We start from the raw sequence: 27,059 nt of genomic DNA, 5'->3' as shown, positions 1-27,059 counted from the left end.
CACCACCCATTGAGGGTCATTTCTACCTTTAATATTTAGTAATTTTTTTTTGTTTGGTTTTCGTCAGTTGGATGTTACAGTTAACGGTAACATCTAAAAACTAATCTCTAAGAACTACTCTACTAATCTCTGTTCATCTGAAAATGGATCGGGTGTACACTGATCAGTCACCACATTGAAAGTACTGATGAGTAAAGTCAATGAGTCATTCTTTTGTTTTGTTTTGGCGGCAAGAAAGTGACCTACATAAGCCCAGTCTCCACAAGAATGCATTCCCATACAGCTAAAGTGTATTCTCAATTAGATTTCGAGGGAAATGTGTTTTCTCTGCGGTTATGTTTGTTTGTAATTTATCACAAATACATTTCTAATTAACACATATTTTATTTTACTGCTTCATTGTCACTCAGTTTCAGCCAGCCAATCATATATTAGATAGGGTAGGAGTTACCACCCCAATAATCCAGAAAATGTAGTGAAAGGGTCGTATTTTAACCCAAACCATGACTTTTTAAAAATAATCTTAGTGCCTAACCTTAACAAAGCTAACCATAACCCTAACATGTAAAAGTGTCAAAGCATAATGTCTTCTTAAACCCCACCATGTAGTTTTAGGGCCTAAGCCTAACCAGAAAGTGAGAAAAAAACAAACCTAAACAACAACAGAAAACAAACTTAATTCTAAGACTGATGTTCTCTCATCCATTGTGGGATACAAACCCTAATCTTCTGGATAAAAGTCCATTGTCTGATTTATGCCAACAACCACCTGCCTCTGAACATGGACTCTGTCACTCTTTCAAACTGGATGCCTTTCCCAGCACAGTAGGTCAAAAATTACGTTTAGTTCAAAATAAAATTAAGAAAACGTAATTGACACTGCATTTTAGTTGTGTACCAATGTAATTTTGTGGGGACAGGGATGCCAACACAGTATTAGTCAGGTGGTTTTAATGTTGTGATTTATTGGTAAAACTTTGCCTCCTTTAGTATGCACAAGCTAGTATCTCTGCCTCTTTCTCCATCCATCCTTCTGTTGCTCCTCTGCAGCTCAAGCATACCAGCTCACCAATGGGAAGTTGTAGTATTTGAGTAATTAAGCGATACATGTTCAAAATAGAAATGGATTCTTAAAAACAATGATATGGAAAGACCCACCCTGCAATATCACAAGTTTGTCATATGGGAAATCTTGGCTGTCCGAGAATCTGTTTTTGAGGCTGCCTTCGGTACGCTGTAGTTTCAAGGCAGAAATGTGCCACCATATTGTTGACTGCTTATGTCACTCATGATATGTCTTCAAGCGTATAGAAAACACCATATGGGCACGTTTACAAGGTTAAAGATGTCCATCTACTACACTCCTTGCCATAACAAACTGAAACCTTCAAGATTTTCCGCAAAGTTATACTATTACAACAACTGCAACTTGCGTGACTACATATGCTACTATGTGGTAGTGTTGTATCATCACAACATGGGTTTGTCCATATTTATAAAACTCTCCCAGTTTTTTTCAAATTTGTAGATACAGTTTCTTAAGTCTAAAAACTCCACATCCTCATTCATCTCTGTCCGGCTGTTATTACAGATCTGTGAGCTCGCTGCAGTCCCTCAACTCGCCTTCTCTGTCTAGCCACAACATTTAGTCAGTCCATATGTAGGGCTTATAGGAATGGGTTTGCTGAAGGCATACGAAATATTTTCAAACCATTTTCTTGATATAAGAAGCAAGTCACATAGTCGACGGTTGAGAAAGGCTCTTCCAAAGCTCTATGTTTAAATAAATAAGGTCTTCTTACTTCTGGAACAAGTTCTGGTTTGACTTTTTCTCTCTATATGCCACATAGATGCATCACATTACTGAAACTGTAATTTATATGACCATGCTCCACCAAAAGAACTTTTCTCCACTGCAAAAATGTCCAATCAGCAAAAAATGTTCCTGTTTCACTGCGCTGTTGTCTGTTATCGCCAGTCATTAGTTTAAAAAATACCCAGCAGGACTTTCATCAGGATTTGTAAAAATGCTTCTTGTGTACTGTACACTCCCTTCTTGAATCAGTACGCACAGTAAAACATCAGAATGTCCGACATGACCAGACGTTCAGCGCTGAGCATCAAGGCCTGCAGTCTGACAGTGACCTTGTGATCGTTCTTACATAACCAAGACCTTCCCTCACCCCTCCAAACACACAGAAAATGGTCCTTGAGTCGAGGCCAGCATTGGAAAGCAGAGTGGCTGAGAAAGCAGCTTGTTGCCCCCAGTGATTACAGTGGAGAAAGGACCCCACCCACCACCCCACTTTACTCAGATAACAGGCTCGTTGTTGGACGGAGGACCCAAACAAAGACGACCCTGTCCCTCTCCTCTTGCTCACCCTGCTCCCTGTATCTGTATCCAAGCTTTGATTTCCTCCATGGTCAGCCAGCAGGTATCTATCTGAACCAAAGATACCTGAACCACTCCCTCTGTCTCCCCCTTCCATCCGTTCCTCCATCCTCCATCCACATAATCCTGAGGATACAGAACGGGGCTGATTAGGGAAACTTTATCTGGTGGGAGTAGCGTGATGGGATCAAAAGGAGTTTGGTGTATCCAAAACACTAGGGGGTGAAAAGCCACGACTTTGATGCAGTGCCAGAGAAAATATGTCCTTACATGCTCAGACTTTAATGTGACCTGCAGTCTGTTTGTTGGTGGTGGCATCATCATTGAATATTGAACCCATGAGAGGCAACTCAGTGGAAAACACCTGATAAATGACTCAACTCTGATGTGTCAGCTCTCTAAACTGTACTGACAGAAGAGTCTTCAGAGCTGTATTGACAAACTTAAACTCAATTCTGTGAAACTGTCCAACTCTTTTTTTTTTTCTTGTTCATAGGATGGCATTATCTCAGTGAAGGACATTGACCTGGTGATGTCAGAGGGACTAGGAATGCGTTATGCCTTCATAGGTCCCATGGAAACAATGCACCTCAATGCGCCTGAAGGTAAAGTTCCCTGTTCTGACTTTTTTGCTCACACATACAGAATTTCGCCACCCAGCATACCTTGTTGATGCTCTAGTTTTGAACTTCTTTTTTAAATATGAGATTTCAAAAGATGATACTGAAGGACAACATAATAACCTATGGATCAAGAACTACATGTACTGGATGTCAACTTTCACAATAACTTACAGTAAAAGTCTTGCCCGTTGGAGTTTCAAGACACCTAAATGGATATTTTATAGTCATAAGTGGTAGATAACAGTTCAGAGTAGATCCCATTACATTTTGAATATATTTAAAATTAAGACTGTACGCACTTAAATAAAAGCAGTTTCTTTCCTGTAGAAGTTGCTCATGTGCCTAACTGGTGTTAACAGCAGGTTACCTGTCACCTTGTACTTGCACATTTTCACATAAGCAGTTAATATTATAGAAAATAACAGTACCAAAGTCTGGGTATTAGCTAAAAAACTACTACAAATGAGCACAGAGAGCCTCTGAATGTCAGAAACCAAAGTAGTTCACCAGTTACATAATAACTGTGAGAGAATCAGCAGTGACATAGTTCACATGTCTCAACACACAACATACATGTACTGTACCACACTGTGGCATCGCTGTGTGTGTCAGAGAGAGAGTGAAACCTCAGGGAGATGGAGAATATCAAAGGGGAGTGTGAAACTCAGACAGCAACCCTGGCTGTGTACACACACACACACAGAAAGTACACTTTGGCTGAACAAAGCAGCCTTTTGATGGGTAGCCATGAATGCACTCCCTCACACCAGTAATCCAAAACTCACAGAGCCCACATCGCAGCCTTCTAACCAGGTGCCAACTCTACCTGTAGTTACAGTACTCAACCTCTCTACTGATTTTTTTCTTCCTGCTCAGGAAGCAGTAGCATGATCATGTTCTCAGAAGATTGTTAAGGCCTGTTGTGACTTAAAGTCCTTAAATCATTCCGATCAGATAGTAGAGCACTCAGCCTCACTGTCTTCTCTTTCTACTCTGCTTGAATAACTTAGCTTTTGTATAGCATGTACCTGCACTGGAGAACATTATCCTTTAAAGGAATAATCCACGAAAAAAACCTTGTTGTCTAAAGTCTTTCGTATAATCAGTTTGAATTGATTCACGTGGATTTAAATGCAGTTCGACAGCTAAAAAGCTTCTAAAGGACCTTAGAACGGTGCTAGCAACAAGTGTGCAAGTGTTGAAGATACTGAGCCAAGTTACGAAGATACAGCAGACCTTCTGTCGACACTTTTTTCAAACTGGGCGACCTTTGCAAACCATTGTAACCATTGTTAACATCAATCTGATTACAGCTGTAGTCCTCAACAAAGAAGCAAGCTAGAATCTCTCCATAGCTACCTTTCAAGGCTATAGGCCATGGAGTCTTTGGAGCTCAAAACATCCCTTTAAGAGCGAACTGCAAAACACGAGACACTTATGGCAAGCTGTTTTAACATTCAATAACTGAGTTAGACTATCTGGAGTAAAATGACATTACACTACCATGTCCTTTTGACTAGTTAGATACCTGAAATTCAGTTTTGATGGGTAGAAGTTCTAATTGCAGATATGCAATGCAGAATGTTATTATAACTACTCTGAATTGTTGTAAATGACGTTTCCTATTCAGCATTTAAATTGTTAAGAAATAAAGGTGATTGATAAGATTGGCAGAGGATGCTGTGAAATAGGAAGACTTTATCAGCAACAAGTTTGTGGAGAAGGACAGCTTTGTTTATTTGTTAAAGTAAAAATGGCTTGTCATATGCGCTTCCAGTTTGAAAAGCAAGCCGCCTCTGACTTGCTGTAGCTTCCGATGTAGCTACAGATATCAAGCCAAGTCAAAACTTTGTGAACTGTTTTTGTTTTTCTGACTTGAAAGAGGGCTGCACAGTCGCTCAGTGGTTAGCACCATCGCCTCACAGCTAGAAGATCCCCGGTTCGCGTCCTGGTTAGGACACCTGGGATCTTTCTGCGTGGAGTTTGCGTGTTCTCCCCGTGCAGAGTGGGTTCCCTCCAGGTTCTTCCCACAGTCCAAAAACATGCTGAGGTTAATTGGTGATTCTAAATTGTCCGTAGGTGTGAATGTGAGTGTGTTTGGTTGTCTGTCTCTAAGTGTAGCCCTGTGATAGACTGGTGACCTGTCCAGGGTGTCCCCTGCCTTCACCCTAAGTCAGCTGGAATAGACTCCAGCCCCCCTGTGACCCTAGTGAGGATTAAGCGGTGTATAGATAATGGATGGATGGATGGATGGATGGATGGATGGTGTGAAAGAAACTGAACTATATGGATATCTACAATACATGTCCAGTCCAACTATTAAATGTTAAAAGGGCTCACCATTAATACAACAGTAAGCAATGTACTTACTTTGGGAGTGTCATTTAGAATTTTATTTTCCATTACATCAGTTTATTTCTTTGCAGGACATGACAGGTAAGAGTTTGTTTTCCAGAGCTACCTGACGTTCAGTTTTGTGTAATGACACTTGGAAGGACAACTGAAAGAGTCAAAGGCCAGTGTCCATTCTAAACTGTCAAAGTTGAAACTTGTAACCTTCCACTCATCCTTAACCGGCACATAAATCTTCAGTCAACATTCCGGAGTTGCTGCTGGAAACTCTTGGGAAAACCTGCTGTTTGCTGAGCCATCTATTGCAAAACTGTGTGTACCTGAGCCATGCATGGTTACATCCTTCATTTTACTTCATTTAGGAAAAAAGCATTAAAATTACACCAAAACTGCACAGAAATGAAAAAAAGCAAACAGCTTGAAATGACTTTGTTCCACACAAACTGTTTGATTGAAGCTACGTGGTATTTATCACACTGCTGTGTCATATACAATGTGGCGTCCCATTCAAAGGTCAACTTAAGGACAAAACACAGTATAATACGCGTTTCAAAGTAGTTTTCTAGCTTCACTGTTGCCACATATTGGGTATTAATATTTCCCTGAGTAACCAGGAAATGAAAAGTCTAAAGGCATTTATTTTCTGGTGTGAAACTTCATTTTAGTGCGGCAGAGTTGTTTAAACTGGAGCCCTTCTGACCTGCCTTCATTAAGGAGCTGGTGTGAAGCTCTTTGGCCACATCTTGTTTTTTGCTCCACACTGACTTTGTGTAATGCTTCAAACATCTAGTCCTCACCTGCTGGATGTCTTATCACAGGAATGTCAACAAACCATCCCGCTGAGCCTCTTTATGATGCGCTTTGCCCAATCATTGATTATAGAAACTCTGTTACCCCATAGACTGCCAGCTGCCTTGAATTTTTCCTACATCCAATTTAAGGGCCTTAATTAATTATTTGATCAACAAACATTTGGTTGCATGCTGAAAGACGTTTATATGAAGATGCAACAATAAGACCCTTGATTTCTGATATCTTGAATGTTTTTTGCATTCATTGTAAGTAGTTTGCAGCTCAGTATGAACACAGCAAGGCTCGTGACAGACGTTTTGCACAAAAACAAAACGTCTAGTTATTAATCACTAACAGTCTGTTGGGGCACAAATCACTGATCAGCCAAAATTTATGCTGCATAAGCCATAAATGAACCACTAAAGATTAGTAAATGAAAATAGCGCTAATGATTTGCCGTCAAAGTTCAACTAAGACAAAAAAAACACACAAAGGGGAAGCTGACGGCTATTTATGAGGCATTTAACAGCAACGAGACTTAAATTATATTCATACTGTATAATTTAATTACCTGATACTGTGGAATCTAAATGTTCAAAAGACCAAGACGAGTCTGAGAACAGTTTAGTGAAGGAAACAATAACTGCAGAAAATAGAAAATTTCATTACTTGTATCATGAGCTCACACTGAAGTCACCTAAACTTACTTTACTATTTATCTTTGATTCCGTGTAACAGAAAACCTTTGGAATATGCCTTAATTAATACTAATGGTCATGAAGATACATTTTTTCTGCACCTGCATTTTCATGCTTTCCATTTAGTTTGAAGCTGCAGTTATACTGTAGTTGTATGCTATGGCTAAAGAGCAGAGGAGCACATTTCCAAAAATACGTTGTATAGAACTTCAAACCACTAAGAATAAACTCTTTTTCCATCCATCCATCTTCTCCCGCTTATCCGGGGTCGGGTCGCGGAGGCAGCAGCCTGAGCAGAGCCGCCCAGACTTCCCGATCCGCACACACATCCTCCAGCTCTTCAGGAGGGACCCCCAGGCGTTCTCTTTTAACCTCTCTTATTATTTAACCTAAAAGCATAAGGAGTCTTTATTATATTACCATGCAGGTGCACATACAGACAGCTGTGGACACCAGAGACAGGTAGTTCTTGTTATTATAGTATTAACGTATCTACAGTCTGATCCATACAACCACAGTAGACTGGCATGCATGCATTCTGCACACACACACACACACACACACACACCACTGCCATTGTACTGCATGGACACACATTTTGAGCTCCAAGCAGGTTAGAAAGTACTATAACAACATGGTGTCCTCAGTTGTCCGTGTGCATGTCCAAGTGAGTATATGAAAGTCTCCACATAACACCTGGACCCATGCACTCACATGAAGCTCAGAGAAGCAGTTCCAGTCCTAGAATGCAATTTTACAACTTCATACTCATCCAGTAACAAGAAGCTTTTTGGTATTTTAAAACAAAGAGTTCTACCTTCTGTGTTTTTACACCTTCCAAAATATCTTTGTTGGTGTCCACCTGCAGGGAACCTCTATTAGGTTGAGAACAGGTTTATAAACTGTGATATTCTGCCTTGAGCACCATGACACTGGTTTCCTGGACAGATTGAGTGCCAGTGACTTTCTATGTTAGAGTTTAGGCTGTGAAACAGAATTTCTGATAAAGATCTGTGCTGTTTGATCATCTTTTCATTCCTGGCTTTACCCCACTGATCAGCTGTTCACCCCCCTCCCACAGGTTTGGAAGACTACATGAAGCGATATGGAGAGGGCATCCAGAGGGTCCTGACTTCTTTTGGACCTGTACCTGATTTCCGTGCTGAGGGATCCAAGAGCATCGTTAATGTAAGTGTGAAGGCAGCAGAACAGTTCACAATGTAAGTGAAACTTCACAGATGCCAACTGTGTGTCCTGCCCAGAGAAATTCATGCCTATTTATGGCAGCATGTGAAATGTAAGTGTTTATTTATCCAGGTCAAAGTCATTTAGTACATTTAATAATAAATTACCCTGATTTATGAGTTCTACCCACTGAGGTGCATGTTTGCTGATGGTGCCTTTAGTTCTGCATGACTGAAAGTCAAGAGTTCCTCCTCACCTCCTTGCCCTAATGTTCTTTCGTAAGTAAGCCTTCCTCGGTCACAAGCTATCACATGCTGTTAAAATGTGAGCCACAGAAGGTCATCATGTGAGGACACCCTGAGCTAAAGCAATAAATAGTTTCAGGTGAGGCTCTTTGGAGGATAAAAGCAGTTCATCTTGTTTGATCTGTGTTTCCTGGTGCTGTTTGCCTTGTTTAGAAACCTTCAGTTCTCACTGTGGATATTCTCTCAATATTTTCAATGAAAGTTGATTAAACTGGTTGTATTTATGCAGTGATTCATATTTAAAGCTAAGGTGCAGGTGCTACTACATGTAAATACATGTTATTTACATTCAAACTGTTGCCAAACGAGTTCACACAGGGTTGATTAAACTCTCTCTGTATTTCACTGCATACCAGAATTTTTAATCTAGTTTCTGTGGTGACATTCCCACACTGGGGCACCAGTAGCGACGTGTTTTCATTAAATAGCAATGACTAGATTGCCTTAGCTGAAGAAGGGAGCGATGATAGCAATGTAGACAAAGAAGGCGAGAGCAACTATAAATATGGCAGAACCAAAAAAACCGATAAAGCCTCCAAGAAACATTTCAGATGCTGCAAATAAAAAAGAAAGTCGCCTTCAAAGAAATTACAGCTTAAAGAAGAAAGCAATGAACAGAATCGCATACGTCATATAAGCACAAATCCACAGCGTTTCCCAGGGCCAGAAAGCGGGAGACAAAGGAGACAAATCCATGCTCAAAAGTACATTTTGCTTTTGTGAATACATTTATAAAGTCAGCACTCAGTCTGCAGGGTTATCAAAAATCCCACCTCATTAACTTAGATAATATTTGTGATATACCCTGGCGGTCCATGTACCAGGATGAGGCCGTATCTGTTAATGAAATGCAACCTGTTGCCATTGTGCACAGATTTTAGGGTATGTGACAAGCTGCATTGTTATAATGCATAGGATTTGATTGGCCTCATGACAGGGACAGAGAGCTGTGTCATATTTCAAAATCCTCCCAAGTGGCCTTCCAGTTTTGAAGCTGTTATTGAATTTGATTGTTTTTTCAAAAGCTGAATTTAAAAAAAAAAAAAAGCTTAGGCTTAAGGGGGCTTTTAAAGACAGATTTTAACAGCAGCCCAGAGCCACACTGACGAGAAGTACGAAATCACCCAATAAACTCTTCAAACCGCACCTGCAGCGTCTCTATGCTCCATTCACACTAGTCTAAACTCCAAAGTAGTAAGACCTCAAATGCCAACCCAAGGAGAGTCAGTTCAGGTGACATTGAGGCAAAGCTCTGAGAGGCTTTCATTTTGCTAACTAGACAGCAGCTGCTTTCAAATTCAAACAACTGACACATCTCATGATTACAACATATTCAAGCTTTCCCTCATTTTCTCAGAGTTTGGAGGGTCCATTTCTCTGTGCACTGCAGTCTTCATCTCACCCAACTCTCCCCCAGAAAGAGACATCAGCAATTCGATCATCTTTCTATTATAGATTGACTGTAAAAGGCTCTGCTGTTTGACTAAACATGACTGAACATAAATCTAAGTGAAATGGGAGCAGGAGCAGCAGCAGCAAAAAGCTTCACCAGGAGGGCGTATTGTACAGTCATGTAAGGTTCACACTGTCCCCACTGTGAAGGCACCCAAACAACCAAGAGTCCTACTGAGAGCAACAGCAAGCATGGCCGACTGTGTCTGCTAGAACTAAGCAGCAACCTCTGGTACTGAAAAATGAAGCCGAATTTTAAAAAAAACAAAAACAATTGCAGTACCTTGAATGGCCACTTGAGGCTGGCTCCAAAAGTGAATTAATCCCCATAGACCCCCATGTTAAAATGTCCAATTTTACAGCAGAAATAAATATGTTTAAAGCCTGGAACAAAAACAGTTTCAGTCTCTATAAATAATGTCTCCATTAATGACAACTGTGTGGGGGGTGAATTTTTATATAACTCACCTGTTTACATTCTGTTAAGGCTTAAAGTTATGCATAATTAGGGGTCGGCCCATGGCCCAGACACGGCCACTCATGCTCCACGTCCTTACTCATGGGTTAACTGGGAGTTAGGAGTCAAGCGATGTCCAAACCCAACACACTGAGCTTCAAGACGGCTGTTCAGGATGCTTGTGGGTGGCACCACTAAGGTTCATCTATCTTCCTATACAGTGAATAACTAAAGCACCCGACCAAGCAATCAAACTTTAGGTCTATGCACCACCTCTTTGCGAGGACGTTATTGAATGTGTAAGTCAGATGTGTTTCTAACAATAAGGACAAGTTATTTTGTGAGGACTACAGTATACATACATACATATATATATATATATATATATATTAAATGCCACCAGCTATGTTGTCATCCATTTTTTCTTAGTGTATGAGGAACTCCACCAGTGTGTGCTTTACCACCTCCTTCGCTTCTTTGCTTACAATGTTTTTACAGGAGATGTGTGAGCTGATCCCTAGCGATCAGCAGCATCTGTCGGCCAGGAAGGACAGGAGGGACCAGCTCCTCATGGGTCTGGCCAAGCTAAAGAAGGACCACTAAGATCTGCAGTGAGGGGCCCAAAATCAGCAACAGTGTCATTGTAATGAGAATGATCATGATCTCTGCAAAAGGGTGTTACTTTGTTTTTCTTTTAAAATCTGTGACATTTGGTAAACATAATGTTATTAGACATTTGATAAAAATTTAAATGTGAAGAATAATTTCTTGGAGTGCTAGAGATGGTTATTTGTTCAGCAATGTGAAACATTTTTGCTCTCAAAGTGCCCTTTACACAGACAGAAGATATGAGTTACTGTCTATTAAGACCCAGGGATCTACAGCACATTTTATCTTCTCGTCTACATCTCTGTGTCATTCAGTGTTGCACGCCGCATTAATGGTCTCTTGTGTAAACAAATTCCGCAACAAATGTGAAATAATGTTTTGATTAATAAAAACAATGAAATCATTCACGTATGTAATTGTTTTTATACTCGCCTTCTAGAGCCTCTTAATCATGAAGGAGAAATTGAATTATGAAATTACATAAATACATATTTCTGGTCCGTGTACTGTAGTAATGGAGCGATCTCTCTGTTCTCCGCCAAAACAAATCGATGATGTTTCGTTGCATTACATTGTCACAGATCTCAGGGAACAATAAGTGAAAACATGTCACGAGTGCTGCTCGGGGTTGCTGTGACATTTCCACTCTGATTTCATTTCACGGTTATATCTGGATATCTAGTGACTATCACATGATCACACTGAGTGCATCGTAAGTGACAAGTCGCACCATTACCACCAAGATATATTACATAAAAATATTTAAAGGTTATTTACTGTAACTATATATATATATAAATATAAAGTAGATGTATATGTGTACAGTATGTGCGTGGACTTTACATACAACAGTAACCTACACTGTGAGAAAGGTACCAGAAAAACAAAAACACTGAAGAACTTTTACAGTTTTTACAGTTTTGTGGTTACTATTTAGATTTTTCTACATATACATATATACATATAAATACGTGTTAGTCATAATATTGATTACTTAATATGGAAATATACTACATACGTATATCTCTGTGTGATGCAAACAACAGAAATAACTTGATGTATTTAAACAAGGCAGCAGTGGTTTATAGAATTTTGTATTGGCAAATTTACATGCAGCTAAATAGACTAAACTGTGGGTCTGTAATATTGTAGACCTACAGTTCAGCTCTAAATTTTTTTGTACTCATGCCAACTTTTCATTTATAGGGAATTGTTATTTGACCAGTGGGTTTCTTTTGGATGGAAATTTCATAAACAAGAGACAACATATGGTAAGGCCTTGTGTTCGAAATGTTTATGATAGATTTTAACTATTTGTATGTTTTTTGATATTCTTATTAAAAATGCAATGCCTAAAATTATCCATACCCTTTCTCAGTAATCAATAAAAAAGTTTTTTCAGCCACATCAGTCTGGTTGCTAACAAGCTTTTTCAATGTCTCCACTAGGATTTTGGACCAACCGTCTCTGGGTAGGGGGCTGCAAGGTGGATCGGTGGTTAGCGCCGTTGCCTCGTAGCAAGAAGGTTGCCGTTTCGCGTCCCAGTGAGGACATCTGGGATCTTTCTGTGTGGAGTCTCCATGTTCTCCCCGTGCAGCGTGGGTTTTCTCTGGGTTCTCCAGCTTCCTTCCACACAGTCCAAAAACATGTTGAGGTTAATTGGTGATTCTAAATTGTCCGTATGTGTGAATGTGAGTGTGCTTGGTTGTCTGTGTCTAAGTGTAGCCCTGTGATAGACTGGTTACCTGTCCAGGTGAACCTGCCTTCACCCTGAGTCAGCTGGGATAGACTCCAGCCCCCCGCAACCCTAAGACAAACAAAAAACAACAGCAATGTAGAAATGCACCATTAATACATAAATAAAAGTGATTTTTTACTTATTTAAAAAGATCTGCTATCATGCTGCACCACTGAGGCCACTTGTCCTTCCTCATTTTTGAATTTCCCTTCTTGGATAAATAAAGTATTTTCATTTCAAAAGTCTGCAAATATTTAACATTAACAGCTGTCTTACATCTTTTTGTCACTTATTTCTGCCGTTTTCAGTCAGGAGAACCCTACTGGTCAAATAAAAAATACACCATAAGCATGAAGAATTTGGGGCTTAGAGTGGCTGACCAGAATCATGTTAATAAAACCTTTATTTTTCTTAAAATAGCCTTTAAAATTTTGAACTCAAGTAGCTTTTACTCGTTTTTACTCGTTTAAAAGCAGCTGTTGCTCTCATGCTGCAGCACTGAGGCCACTTCTCCTTTGCAGTGCTGAAATAAAACTTGGAATCTGTTAATTAGTCAGTCATCCTGCACAGCTCAGCCCAGCTCAGCTGGCTGCAGAGCGTCTCCTCCTCAGCGGCTCCACCCTGATCCTGGCGCCTCCCTCCTGAGCTGCAGGAGCCGGTATGGGTACCCTCCGAGGACTCAGGTGCGTCTCAGACACCGGAGGCTCCCAGTCGGGACGAGTCGGCTCGACGCGCTAAACTCTGATTCTTCTGGGACGCACGAACGAGTGAAGGATTACCTGTGTTTTCACCTCCACATGGAAAGTTACTCTTTTTATGTTTAGGATAAACTCACGTTGAGACAGGTGAGTGTTGTGATTTGGATTGCGCATATCGGTTCATCATTTCTTATCACAGTGCTGATGACAACAAAACAACAACTTACTACGCAAATTATTCTACAGGCCCTCAGTTTAAAACAGTGTAAACAGAATTTACGCACAACTTAGGGCGCAACTTTTACGCCAGGTGATCTAAATATCTGACTTACGCAAACAAAAACAAGGTAAACTTCCATTGTTATGAGGCCACATCGAAAAGATCCGAATTGTTTTTTGCTTAATACATGAAATGTTCGCCTCTTTGAGGGGTTACTGGATGATTTCTGTGTGAAGATCCCAAGAATAAAGACTGAATGAACTTTTTAAGATAACAAAAAAAAGCTGGCCCTTTTGTTTGGCGAGTTAATCCTCCCACCCTGATTTATTCTACTTAAATAGTTTCACTGTTGGTAAAGACATTTTTTTTTTAAAAAATTAATGTTGATGGAGGAGAATCATGTTCCTTTAAAAAACAGATCATCGTTAAACGTAATGTGATTAATATGCTAATTATGAAATATGCATATTCATACTGAGGTAAAACTCTAATATGATGAGGCAAAATAGATTAAAATGTTTAAATCTGTGTTTAAGGGCACAGTAAAGACAGCAGTGATATGCACAGGTGGTTGCTGTTGCTCTCCTGCTCTTCAAAATAACAAATAACTTTCCCATGTTGTCTGTATGTTGATAACATGAACCCTGTAAATGGTGTTAAAAAGCACAACATAACAGATGTTACAACTTTGTGTCCCTGGCTTCTGTCACAGTCTTTAGAACCGGTCCTCTGTGTCAGGTATCTGGTTCTGTTTTCCATCCCTACCTTTGAAAATGTTTTGAAGTCATGTATGTGCCAAAAATGATCTTAGTCTCTTACAGTGATGCGCTGCTGTAATCACATTAGATCTTACTGTAACACATCCATTTAACACTTTTTGGTCCTAAATTCAGTAAAAACTTCTTATTAGTTACAGTTACTGTTTTTATTCTGAGGCAGTATGACGTACTGTCAGTGCCGCCTAAACTCTGTTCAGTGCTCTTTGGTCTCATGTTCTTCTATCTTTGCTGTTGGCTTTGTGGTAACTACTTTATTAAAGAGCATTGAAGACGGAGCTTGGTGTGTTCTTTTTATATGAAGGGCATATGTTAGACTTACTGTTATACTGTTAATGGGCAGCGACTACAACTGAGGTGGTTTTCCACTGCAGCAACTCAAGGCAGGCACGAGATGGCACGAATGTTTACAAGAGTGGCCCCTTAATGGGCCTTGTCAGCCCTTCTGGATCCATAAGATCCAAAAGTTCGACCACGACGTGATCTCCAAGTGCACCTACATAAAGACAAGTAGTAGCAGAGACAAAGACTGCTTTCTGAAGAAGGCAGAAAACGATGGCTGTTGTCCTCTCTGAGTTTAACCAATTGGCATTTGTCTTTTCCGAGTTTAACCAGTTAGAGTTGAAACCCACACAGCACATTTCCAGAAATACTTAGAAGTATACATGCTGGAGTAGATCTATTCCGGTGTTTCTTGCAGTGCACAAGGGTTATGGGAGCCCCAAGTCAGTTTACAAGTTAATGCAGTCTATTGTTCAAACACATACAAATGCCAAAAGTCTTCTGGATACAAAAGCGGCTAATAGCAGATACAACTCTGCACCTTCACATGTTAGAAGTTCTGAGAGAAAGGATGATGCTCAGATGTACTTTGACACTGCATTTGGGTTTTCTAGTCTGTTAACCTTCTGCTGAATCGTGCAGGTTGTCTGAGCTGCCAGAGTACTCCAGAGCACGATGAGTTGGGGGGCTCTCTACGCCCAGCTGGGCGGCGTCAACAAACACTCCACCAGTCTTGGGAAGATTTGGCTTTCCGTCCTCTTCATCTTTCGCATCACCATCCTGGTTCTGGCTGCAGAGAGCGTCTGGGGTGACGAGCAGTCGGACTTCACCTGCAACACGCAGCAGCCTGGATGCAAAAATGTCTGCTATGACCACTTCTTCCCCGTGTCGCACATCCGCCTGTGGTGTCTGCAGCTCATCTTTGTATCAACGCCAGCCCTGCTGGTAGCCATGCACGTCGCCTACAGAAAACGCGGGGATAAGAGGACCATGCTGGCCTCCAACGGCACCGAAAAGATGACAGATACTGACCTGGAGACACTGAAGAAGAGGCGTCTGCCCATCACAGGTCCGCTGTGGTGGACCTACACCTGCAGCTTGTTCTTCCGGCTCATCTTTGAAGGCGGTTTCATGTATGCGCTGTACTTTGTCTACGACGGCTTCCAGATGCCCCGTCTAGTGAAGTGTGAGCAGTGGCCCTGCCCCAACAAGGTGGACTGCTTCATCTCCAGGCCGACAGAGAAGACCATCTTCACCATCTTCATGGTTTCCTCGTCGGCCATCTGCATGGTGCTGAACGTGGCCGAGCTGGGATACCTCATCTGCAAGGCGCTCATGAGGTGCTCGGCCAGGTCGAACAAGAGGAAACATGCCTACACAGAAAGCGTGACGAGGGATAACAAGAAGAACGAGATGCTGCTGTCGTCCTGCACAGATTCATCCAGCAACAAGACGATGTGCTGAGGAACACTGACTGGAACCAAAGGAGGAGGAGGAGAGAGGCACAAACTGTAAATCCAACCAGACAGTTTGTGTTCAGAGTTTTTGGGAACTTGAAAAATAAAAATTGGCTCAGCTAGACAGCACTGTCTCTAGTTGGGGTGGCCCAACTATATGCATTATTACTTAAAGGAAGGTGATGCATCCATAAATTTGCCACTAAAGGCAGTCCAGTGTCACAATTGTATGGTTTTCAATCTGGTTGAGTTCCCATCAGTGAGTTTTACTTTGAAACACCAGATAGCAGAGAAAAAAAATATCACAAGTGTTACCTTACTGTTCACTCACTGGATGGTTGATAGTATTTAATTGAGGTTTTAATTTATTGTTCACAAGTTGCTTGAAGGTAACCGGTCAGGTTTCAGAGAAGAATAAATCTACACTGACATCTAGTGGTGGCAGTGGAACCACCTGCAAGCACAACTTAGTGTTAAAGGAGAGGAAGGAGAACAAAAGAAGTCATCAAGAGTGAAGGAGAGAGAAGTGCCTCTCTGATTCTGTTAGTGTTGAGTTTACAAGAGCTGACATTTGATCTTAAATGTGGTTGATCTTAAATTCAATAACTGATAAAAAGCAGATGAGTTTTATAGTTGTGGTGCATTGAATTGAATACGTTTTTAATTTGTGTATGTTCAGAATAAATGAAAAGGAATGTTGCAGAGAATAAGATTCTGCTGATGAATAGTGTATATTATAATATAAAGTCTTACACACCACAGCACAGTGGCTTCATCGATTTGGTGCTGTTTGATCACATCAGAATGCCTGTAGCCATTTAACTGAAGTCTTCACAAACATTTGATAAACATGCCAAGAATGTGTTGCATATTTTTCACACACCTTTTGATTGAAATATGAAAAATGTATATGTTTGTACTGTTGTATTGTACCGAGATGTTTCTATTCTTCTGCCAGCAAGAGCTAGAAACCTCCTCAACAGATCTTACTGCCCACGTGTGAATTACTTGCTGTGAAATTCAATTCAGAGGGGATCAAGTCTGAAGAAAGAGACAAACCAGCAAACCATTACACAGGAATACGTGTGTCCGATTTGTGAAAATCTTTCGGGCTTGTAGGGATTTATAGATAAAAGTCAATTGATATCTTCATAGTTTCTACAGTTTGTAACATTTGTTTTTGCTTCGAGAGTTTATTTTAGTTTGAGAACTTCCAAATGTGCTCTTACTGGCAAATTACTAAACCCAATATTCATGTATTGTCTTCATAGATGGATTCAGATGAGTGTGGCTAATGTTTTTTTTTTTTATCCTGTTTTTGAAAACCAGAAGTTTTCCTGTTCAGTCCAGACCTGCTCCTGTGTTTTTTGAACTTGTCTTGTTGTTCTCGAGGTGTGTACTGACCCCAGCTGGCTGTATCAGCTTTCAGCATGTGCCTTATTTTAGCCTCAGCGCTAATCGCCGCTCGCCCTCCTAATGTGAGGAACCACTGCCTGATCCCGAAGCGAAAATGTCTTTGTCCTCCCGCCATCCAGGAATAGCCGAGTTGGATTAGTTGCATCTGATCCAAGCAAAACTCACCTTGTGCGAACAGAGAATAGTGATATGCTGGTTAGAAAAAAAACTGCTAAGTTGGACAATCAATTAGATGTGCCAATTGCAAAATTCTAAAAAAGAAGAGCCAGGTGAGTTGTATATTGATAACTGATGCAGCTGATTGCATGGAGCTTTTCAGTAGGTGACCAAAGACAAAAAAAAAAAAACAAGCACAGAGAAAACACTCTGAAAGCCTCTATTTGATTTCTAAAAAGGTGTTTTCTATGTCAGCTATGCATTGGCCTTTGACCTTTTGCTTTCCTTAGCAGCCAAATGGCATTTTGATGTTCGTGATAGCAACAGTTGATGCTGTTTTTAAGGGGTGGTCCTGATCATTCCAGTTTAAAGATGCTGTAGCTTTTTAACATTTTCTACTCCAAATTGTTTTTTTTCCACAATCTAACTTTAATAGACAGCAAACAACATACTAACGAACAAACAGCTGAATAAATGAAATGTGTGTGATTGTGTTTTGTATCTAAGATGTTTTTATTACATTCGCACTTTGATCCTTTAACTTGTTTTGAGAAATTTTTCATAAATCAGTAAAAGTAAAACTGTGTGGTTCATTGTTTTATGTGTCAAAGTGTTTTACTGATGCAGCTACACACTGTGTCCACACTTTATGTGGAGGGAATTTTTCTCTTTTTCTGTTTTATGAATGATGTGCTAAAGTTGTATGTTGCATGGAGAGCTGCACATCACAATCAGTTTGTCTTTTTAATCAACAGATATCAAGTTTTCATGAACTTTCTGAGGAAATGTTTTATTTGAAAAGTACCTGAGTTGATGGTGATCTATCTTTAAATATCGTGGTCATTACTATTTTTTTAAAGGTTTTTGCTAAACTTCTACATCAGCTCACAGGTGGTTTTCTTGAGCTATTGTTGCGCACGTTCAGGTTTTGCGTATTTTCGGTAACTTTTACGCACGTTTTGGAGCGGTTTTTGGGGAGGTTGGCAGGGGCGTGGTGTGACACCGGACAGGCTGATGACTCTGTGGATTCACTCATGCATGGTCACACAATGTGACAGTCCAGACATGGCTGGAAACGGGAGGCAGCTCCGTTTAACCGAGCCCCATCTCCGACTCCAAGCCGCCTCCAAAAACTAACAACAAACTTTTCCTATGCGCAAAGTAACGGCCCCAGGACAGACAGACAGACAGACAGCCAACCACACGCCTGGAGAAGTTTGCGTATGAATGAGCTTGTGTTTAAAAAAAAAGAAAAGAAAAAAAAAAAAAGTTTGTTGAGCTGTCAGAGAAGTGAGGTTGCGGGTTTGGGATCACGGCGACAGAGGGAGGGTCGCTGCAGCCGCGGAAGGTCTACGCGCTTTTCGACGCACTCCAATGATGGCACCGATGATGGCAGATGGATTTGCTTTTCTTGTTTAAGTATGACATCTCCGGTTAAAAGGTATGACGGATACAGACTGCTGCCAGTATTTTCCTGCTCTTAAATGGGAGTTAAGTAAATGAAGAACCGCATTTTATCAGGTAATTAAAGAGTTTTGGCAGTTTTACTCAACAAGAGTGAGACAAAAGCCTGACAAAGCTTGTGGCGCTTAAAGGGAGTCTGGGGACTCTGGCACACTCTGCATTGTCAGCCTGGCAGGTATGGCTTTGTATTTGAACCTGGCTCTGTCTGTTACATCCATACATAAATGCCACAAATACCTGTGAAAGTGAGGGAAATCTATTTAGTTTTGTAGGATTGCCAATAATAAGTCATCACAAGGTCAGATGGAAAACTTTTCCACTTTCAGGGTGTAACTGCTGCAGTTTCCCCAAAACTACTGTATCAATATTTCTATCAGGTGGATGCAAAGTGTGTTTAGAAAGTCCTACCGTTTACATTTTTATACATCTTTCTTTGAAACAAACAAAAAAGTGTTTTATTGCTATGATCTGGACTTTTTTTTTTTTCAAAGAGTCAAAAAATGTAAATGAAATATTGTTTGACAATGTTTTTCTCTTCCAGGTGTCATACATACCGTGAACCCTAGTCGATGGATTTATTACCTTTAATACAAGAATATTTCAGTAAGTTTCTCTCTCACATGTGTGTTTATGTGTGCTGAATTTTTGGTGTTGTTGGTGTTTGCTCAGTGTACACAGCACTGTCTGAAACACATCTGTCCACCTGGTAGTTAGCAATTCATAAAAATAAATTAACTTAAAATGCTAAAATCTAGTTTGAAAATCCACTTTGACGGTCTGGGCCACACTTTACATCTGTGACATTAAATAAGGTGTAGTGCTGAGATTAATCAATCAACAGAGTGATCAGTTAAATTGATTAATATAATTGGTTCTCGCTTTTTGAATACAGAGATGTGCTAATTTTTACATTATTGTTTTGGAATACTTTCAAGGGTTGAACCATTGGCTCAGGAAAACTATTTGAATTCACCAAATTGGACATTTTAAACACAAATAATTTGATTTATTAAAGAATAAAATGTAATCATGATTAGTTAATAATAAAAAATACCTGTTTCTGCTTAACTCTGAGACGTTTTGAAACCTAAAACTTGTTCATATCCTGGCAGAATTTGTCACACAGTTCTAACATTAATCTCTTTAATAATTACAGTAAATGTCTTTCTATTTAATCCCGGTGGCTTTAGTGTTACAGCTGACAGAGAGACAGAAGGAGGGAGGGCGGCGTGTACGTGTGCATGCCAGTATTTGTGTATGTGTGTGCGTGCATGTGCCACACCAGAGCCCCATCTCTGCTAAATGCTGTTTTCGAACATTATAATGTTGATCTCAGCACATGCCTGCTGGGCAGTGGAGCGAGCAGGTGAGAGAGAGAGGCAGCCTGACATAGAGAGAGAGAGGGAGAGAGGGAGAGAAAGGGAGTGAACCAGGGTTCAGTCACACAGGTGGCCTATACAGTACAGGAGCTGCTAAAAAGCATCTGTGTCCGAGCTGTGCTTTGATTTGTTCTTGCAGCAGAATTCTATAAAGGCCATGTTCCGTTCAGTGTTTTGTGAAAAAGATAAATATGTCGGACTCCAGTCGACACCTCCACTCTCGTCCTTGTGTCTTCTTGTGTGTTTGCTTGTGTAGAGTGTTTAACTGCCGGGTATGTGACACTATGTGCGTCGAGAAAGTGTTGACTTGCTTTCAGTGCATTCAGAAACATCTCTTTAACTTTCTGCCACACTCTGTCTTGTCCTTTTTTCTTCGCCTTTCTTTCTCTCTTTGTCCACCTCCAGCCTGTACTTTCTCCATAGGCTAGAAATCTTGAAGCATGGGTGACTGGAGCTTTCTGGGGCGGCTGCTGGAGAACGCTCAGGAGCACTCGACGGTCATTGGCAAAGTCTGGCTGACTGTCCTCTTCATCTTCAGGATCCTGGTGCTGGGGGCGGCGGCCGAAGAGGTCTGGGGCGATGAGCAGTCCGACTTCACCTGCAACACCCAGCAGCCCGGTTGCGAGAACGTCTGCTACGATGAGGCCTTCCCCATCTCCCACATCCGCTTCTGGGTGCTACAGATCATCTTCGTGTCCACGCCGACCCTCATCTACCTGGGCCACGTGCTGCACATCGTCCGCATGGAGGAGAAGCGGAAAGAGAAGGAGGAGGAGATGCGCAAAGCAAACAGGTTCCAGGAGGAGAAAGAACTCCTTTATAGAAACGGTGGCAATGGTGGAGGAGGAGGCGGTAAGAAGGAGAAGCCGCCAATCAGGGACGAACATGGCAAAATCCGTATCAGAGGCGCGTTGCTGCGTACCTATGTGTTCAACATTATTTTCAAGACCCTGTTTGAAGTGGGATTCATTTTGGGCCAGTATTTCCTCTATGGCTTCCAGCTGAGGCCTCTGTACAAGTGTGCACGTTGGCCCTGCCCCAACACTGTTGACTGCTTCATATCCAGGCCCACTGAAAAGACTATTTTTATTATATTTATGCTTGTGGTGGCTTGCGTGTCTCTTTTGCTGAATTTGTTAGAGATCTATCACCTTGGATGGAAGAAAGTTAAACAGGGCATGACAAACGAGTTTGCCCCCGACCAAGAGTCGCTGCGCCACGCTGACATTGCGGAGCCTGAGTGTTTGGCCTCGGCCTCCAGAACTGCCCCCTCCAGCCTCAGCTACCCTCCCAACTACACGGATGTGACGGCGGGCAGCGGGGCGTTCCTGCCGCCCATGGGGCCTTCAGCTGTGCCCCCGGCGGCAGAGTTCAAGATGGACGACCTGCAGCAGGAGGAGTCCCTTCGCCAGGCCTCCCCCTCCTCCCACTACTACATCAGCAACAACAACAACCACAGGCTGGCCACACAGCAGAACTGGGCCAACCTGGCCACCGAGCAGCAGACTCGGGAGATGAAGGCCACCTCCCCCTCCCCATCCTCCTCTTCCTCCAACGACAACGATCAACAGCAGCCCGTTGACGCTGCGCTGCCGCTTCCCACCAGCGACGCCACCAGCACGACCGGCAATGCTGCCTCTGGCAACAGCAGCCCCGGTGCTGCTTCCAACGCAGACAGCTGGGGAAGAGGTGGGAAGAGCAAGCAGGAGGAAGGAAACGTCACCACCACCACGGTGGAGATGCACGAGCCTCCAGTAACGGTCAGCACAGACCCTCGGCGGCTCAGTCGGGCCAGCAAGAGCAGCAGCATCAGGGCCAGGCCGAGCGACCTGGCTGTCTAAAGCTCTTCGGCCCTTTCATGTCCCTAAACCCTCCCTGACCAACAACCCCGTTTCCCCAAACCCCGGCCCCAAACATTCTCATAGTTTAAAAAAAAAAAAACAACAAAAAAAACAAACAAAAAAATATCACTCAGATGCATAAAGCAAAAAAGGAAAAAAGAAAAAGCAAAAAAACCCCAAAAAATACAGCAACAAAAAAAACAACTAAAGAAGGCAAGGCGACAAGAGACAGGAAAGCACAAGGCAAATGTGAAATGAGCATCACAGCACTATCATTTCTAGTGCAGTCGGTGAGTTGCAGAGTAGGTGAGGCAAGGTTAGCTTTTTTTTTTTTTTTTTTTTAAATATTAATTTCCACAAAATGTGATCATGAATTTCCACAAAGTCAGACGGTTCCGTTAACAGCAGTAGATGGAGGAATGGACATTATAAAATCAAGAATTTTACATCAAAACAGACAAATCTCAGCAACCAGTTTGTTACAAAGGAAAAATCTCACAGCGTTTCTCTGTTTTTTCTTCTTTTAGTTGAGCTGAAAAGGACTATTTATTCCAAATGAAAGTGATCATTTGTCAGCCTGATGACTGAAAATGTTTCATTTTATCTGGAGGAAGCTGGCAGTGTTGTACAGATCAGTTATTTAATGTGTAGCCAAATAACTTGGTCATGATTTTTATCTGGTCAAATCGACAGCACAAACATGTGAAAAGCTTGTTCCAGGATTTTGCCTTTACCCTGGAGAGTCTTTAGCTGCAGCATTTCTTCCATTTTACTCAACACAACTTGTCTAGGATGCAATTTTATCAGCAAACATTACATGAATTGTGTTCCTTGTAGCTGTGCATGCCAGCATGTGTAGCCCTGCAATTCACCGATTCACTGTTTAAGCCACGTGGCAAAGACGGCCAGCTTGGTTTTACCCATGATCCATTGCAGCACCTTCTGCAAAGATGCTAAAATTTGTAACTGAGATGAAATGGACTGATGTGATTCTCCCAAAATCCTCAGAATAAACAGACTTAGGTGCAGTGTGGACGTGATATGGGTCAAAACTGCTGGTAGAAGTCATCCCAGAATGCACCTGGGTTTCTCCGAACACTACATTGTCAGTAACATAGAGATCAAAACAAGGAAAACAGGAGTCCCTTAAGCCTGCCTCTGTCAGCATTGCCTTCGGTCAACATTTCTGAAAAGAAAAATGCTCTCTACTAACTGCACAAATGCCAAGATATTGCCTTTCAAAAATATTATGCAAATACATGGCAGCCACGTTCTGATATAAAGAATAAAAATATTCTCCTTCAGACAACCTCCCAAAGCTCTGATTAGAGTTGAAACTGTTTTTCAGTTGAATTGTTGGCAGATATTTTTGCCCTAAAAACCCAAAACCTCCCTTTTTAATCATCACGCCAAAAGAACGAGAGCAACTTTGGGAGTTCAAATCTTTTCACTGTCACACACTTCATGTGCTTCTACATTGGTTTTATTCTGAAAAGTGCTATTTTTTTAATAACTGAATTGAATTTTACTCATAAATTGCATACTTGTAGTAGTCAGTTTGTGATTGCGAAACAGCTATGATTTAAAAGGAAAAAAAAAAAAAAAGACAAAACGACTGGCGTTGCGCGTATCAAAATGCCACGATGCGGTCGGAACTCGACCGCCTCCATTTTGTTGTGTTCATCTTGATTCTTAGAGATCTTTTAGAAAAACCCAAACTTTTAACTGAATTCATCAGCAGTCACAGTCCTCTGTCTCTGTTGTATCGCTGTGCTGTTTGGTTCATTCACAACCCAGGCACTCGCTTTTTAACTTCACATCAACCTTAATCTACTGTATTATCCTGTGAGTCCATCTCTGGCGCAGAGTTGAAGGTCCACAGTAACTCTGTGTGAAAACTCAACTGTCTGCATTGGACATATTGCACTTGTAGAGCAGAACAACGCAATTAAGTACTAATATGTTTGTGCACAGTATTTTATAGGGACAATACTTTTCCAGCAGTTAATGTGCAGGTTAATACACCAGAGCGAGAGCATTGTAAAGTGATGTTTTTTTTCTTTTCATTTTTCAGGGTGGTGGGGGGGTTACAAAATGATGGTACTGTATGGTGTAACTGTACCCATAGAATGGTTCACGCTGTATCTTACTACAGTTGCTTGACAGTGCAAACAGAGACACAAAGAGGAGACTATTACACAACACAAAGGTAAAAAAGCAGCCTTTTCCGATTCATGTTTCTTGTTAAAAATGACAAAAAAATCTTTGTTATCTGCATTTGTTCTTGATTCCTAAAGTTTACATTTTGGTAGTTGATAAAGATTTGCACATTTAGGAAAGAAAACTGCTGTTCTACAACGCTAATATTAGTAGTAGTAGGAGAGAGAGCGAGAGAGAGAGAGCGAGAGAGAGAGCATGACACCAAACTGCCGATGATCCTCAAAGGAAAGAAAGTCTTAAAATCAAAAAGCTCTTCAAAGACAAGGCAGTGTTAAAAAAAAAAGAAGAAAAAAGACAAAAAGAAACTGTTATTTATCCCAAGCTCAGATAATGATGAGTTTGAAAATTCTACAACAAAAAACGATGTTAGGAGAGAGAGGAAACAGTTGGGGTATTTTTCTGTTTGTTCACTCAGTATGTTCTCACAGACCCGTTGGGACTCTGGTTAGACGTCATATCAGACGACTCCGCTGTCGAGAGAATGTCCGCTGGGTAGCTGGCCCTTCCCTAACCCCGCATAAAGCCCTGACAGGATGTTGTGTTCAAAGCCCGTCGTCCCCTCCAGACTCTCTCCTCTTACGTTTCATGCAGAGCATGATTTCTCTGGCTCGTCAGGGAGTAGGAACCATCTCACAATGCTCACAACAGCAACCTGTTTTCAATGCTGTCTTAAACAAGAGAAGTGCCTTGTGTATGAATGATTCTTTTGTAAGAACAAGTTGATGTAAATGTTCATTTACCTCAAATGTTTACAAAACTGTTACTAAATAAATTTTTTGTACCATATTCGCCATTGTTGCCATCAATCAGCCCCACGCGCGTTGATACAGAGCTGTCGACTCCAACCACACGAGGAAGTGAACTCCACCAGTCCTAGAAATATAAGAACATATGAATCATTTTTAGATAAACATTATGATTTTTAGACTCTTCCAATGAAAACATCCAGTCACAGACTTATGGGAAAAGTTCAAACAGATTATTTGAATCTTCCTGAAGAGCATGCAATTTGAATTGCAAATGAAAACTGGGACCCCACAAACAGCTGTTATCAACAGTCTTCTCCTTAAATACGAGCCAAAAGAGGCGAAACACTCTGCAGCTTTCATTCCCAGCAGTCTGAACATTTTACCACTCAGTCAACGTGCCATAACTCAACAGTGTCTCATAAATATTAATCCTATACGACTAAACTGCACTCATTTTTGTTTTGAAAAAAAAAAGGTATTTTCTCCAGAGAAAGGAATCACTGCAGCGCATTATGAAGGTTGGAGCAGAGGTGGAGGCTTAAGCCTTTGGTCGGGTTTAGACACCAAAACTACTTTAAGAAAATATCAATGTTGGAGGGAAATTACAATCCTTTCACAACATGTCTGAAGCTTCTCCCCCGTTTTCTGGATTCCCAGAGTGACCAGTCAGACCCCACCGAATGTACAATTGGTTGGCTGGAAAGAGGAGCTGCAGGAAAGCAATCACATACATGGCAACTGAAAATGCAGTTTAGTTGTACAGGAGCATCATTTTTAGGAGACTGGACCTAACCTCATGTCTCCTTATGACAATGTAACAACAATTTGCCCAGATTCCAAATAGAAAACACTGAAAGGAACAACCAGAATCCCATTGTCCTGGTACTGAAGTTGTAATACCTGCCAGCTGAAACTCCACAACCAGCTGAGGTTTCTTCTATTATAACGGACGGTCAATCCATCTCTAAAAAGTTTGCATTCTTGGTGAAACTTTTTGTCCAAACTGTCTTGGAGAGAAGAGTCGTCTCATAACGGTAGATTGTGTGTTTGACTTCAGCTTCTTGCTCATGCAGTGACGTTGGGAGCTTTTGTCCTTTCTTGGTGGTCAAGACTCCATTAGATGCTTCTTCATTTCCTGATTATGAGAAGGGAAGAAAGCAGTTAAATACAGCACAAAACGTATCCGAGAAGAAACACAAAGTCTTAAGCTGATAAACCTTGAAACATCTCAGCAAATGCAGGCATAAAGAGTAAAAAGATCAGTCTTTATAGCAATGACAACTTAAAACTTTAAGAGATCAATAACCATTTGACTTGTGTTGACATTTTTTAAACAAGTACAAAGACTATTGCAGATATTTCCTGATGTCACCTTTTTAAAAAGTTTGGCAAAAAGAAACACAAACAACTTTTTTCAGAAATCTTTAGCCACATCTCATTACATCAGTTAGCTTAGTTGTCTTGGAAACTGCAAACTCTCTGTGTATGTGTTTGTATATATTTTTTTTCCCCCAGAAGTGTTAAATTCAACACTACCATGTACCAAGAGAGACTATAAAATATGTATTCTTTTCTTTAACAGATGCAATTTTGGGAAAACATTTCCAAGATCCACATGCGCACTCAATGTTTTTGACAATAAATATATTGTATTTCAAATTTTGAACATATATTTTGTGTACTCAGCTCACTCCAGTTGGTTGTACTGTTCTGTTTAATTAGATCAGTCATCTCTATTTGTCTTATTATGCTCTTTTTATGGATACATGCAAGCAGTTTTGGTTTCTTTAATCAGTGG

At 41.0% G+C, this 27,059-nt stretch overlaps 3 protein-coding genes across 3 annotated transcripts in view; all 3 read left to right on the top strand.

The window, feature by feature from the left end:
- The window catches only part of cryl1 (crystallin, lambda 1), a 35,215-nt gene extending 23,945 nt beyond the window's left edge, over window positions 1-11,270 (top strand). The window contains exons 7-9 of the mRNA XM_008281597.1: window positions 2,889-2,997; window positions 7,939-8,045; window positions 10,755-11,270. Coding sequence (XP_008279819.1) covers window positions 2,889-2,997; window positions 7,939-8,045; window positions 10,755-10,859 — 321 coding nt within the window. The 3' untranslated portion in view covers window positions 10,860-11,270. The remainder of the gene's footprint in view (window positions 1-2,888; window positions 2,998-7,938; window positions 8,046-10,754) is intronic.
- Window positions 11,271-13,325: 2,055 nt separating this feature from the next.
- On the top strand, window positions 13,326-18,189 carry gjb8 (gap junction protein beta 8). The gene is made up of 2 exons (XM_008281596.1): window positions 13,326-13,448; window positions 15,222-18,189. Exon 2 carries the CDS (start codon window positions 15,255-15,257, stop codon window positions 16,041-16,043), a length of 789 nt encoding a protein of 262 aa, XP_008279818.1. The 5' UTR covers window positions 13,326-13,448; window positions 15,222-15,254; the 3' UTR covers window positions 16,044-18,189.
- Window positions 18,190-18,670: 481 nt separating this feature from the next.
- On the top strand, window positions 18,671-22,419 carry gja3 (gap junction protein, alpha 3). Its single transcript, XM_008281595.1, has 3 exons — window positions 18,671-19,049; window positions 19,614-19,675; window positions 20,857-22,419. Exon 3 carries the CDS (start codon window positions 20,892-20,894, stop codon window positions 22,290-22,292), a length of 1,401 nt encoding a protein of 466 aa, XP_008279817.1. The 5' UTR covers window positions 18,671-19,049; window positions 19,614-19,675; window positions 20,857-20,891; the 3' UTR covers window positions 22,293-22,419.
- The last annotated feature ends 4,640 nt before the right edge of the window (window positions 22,420-27,059 follow it).

This window comes from Stegastes partitus, unplaced genomic scaffold (genome assembly GCF_000690725.1).
Source record: "Stegastes partitus isolate 25-593 unplaced genomic scaffold, Stegastes_partitus-1.0.2 Scaffold238, whole genome shotgun sequence".
Classification (NCBI taxonomy): domain Eukaryota; kingdom Metazoa; phylum Chordata; class Actinopteri; family Pomacentridae; genus Stegastes; species Stegastes partitus.
The sequence above is the reverse complement of the archived record's forward strand: the minus strand, read 5'-3'. Positions and strand labels throughout refer to the sequence as shown.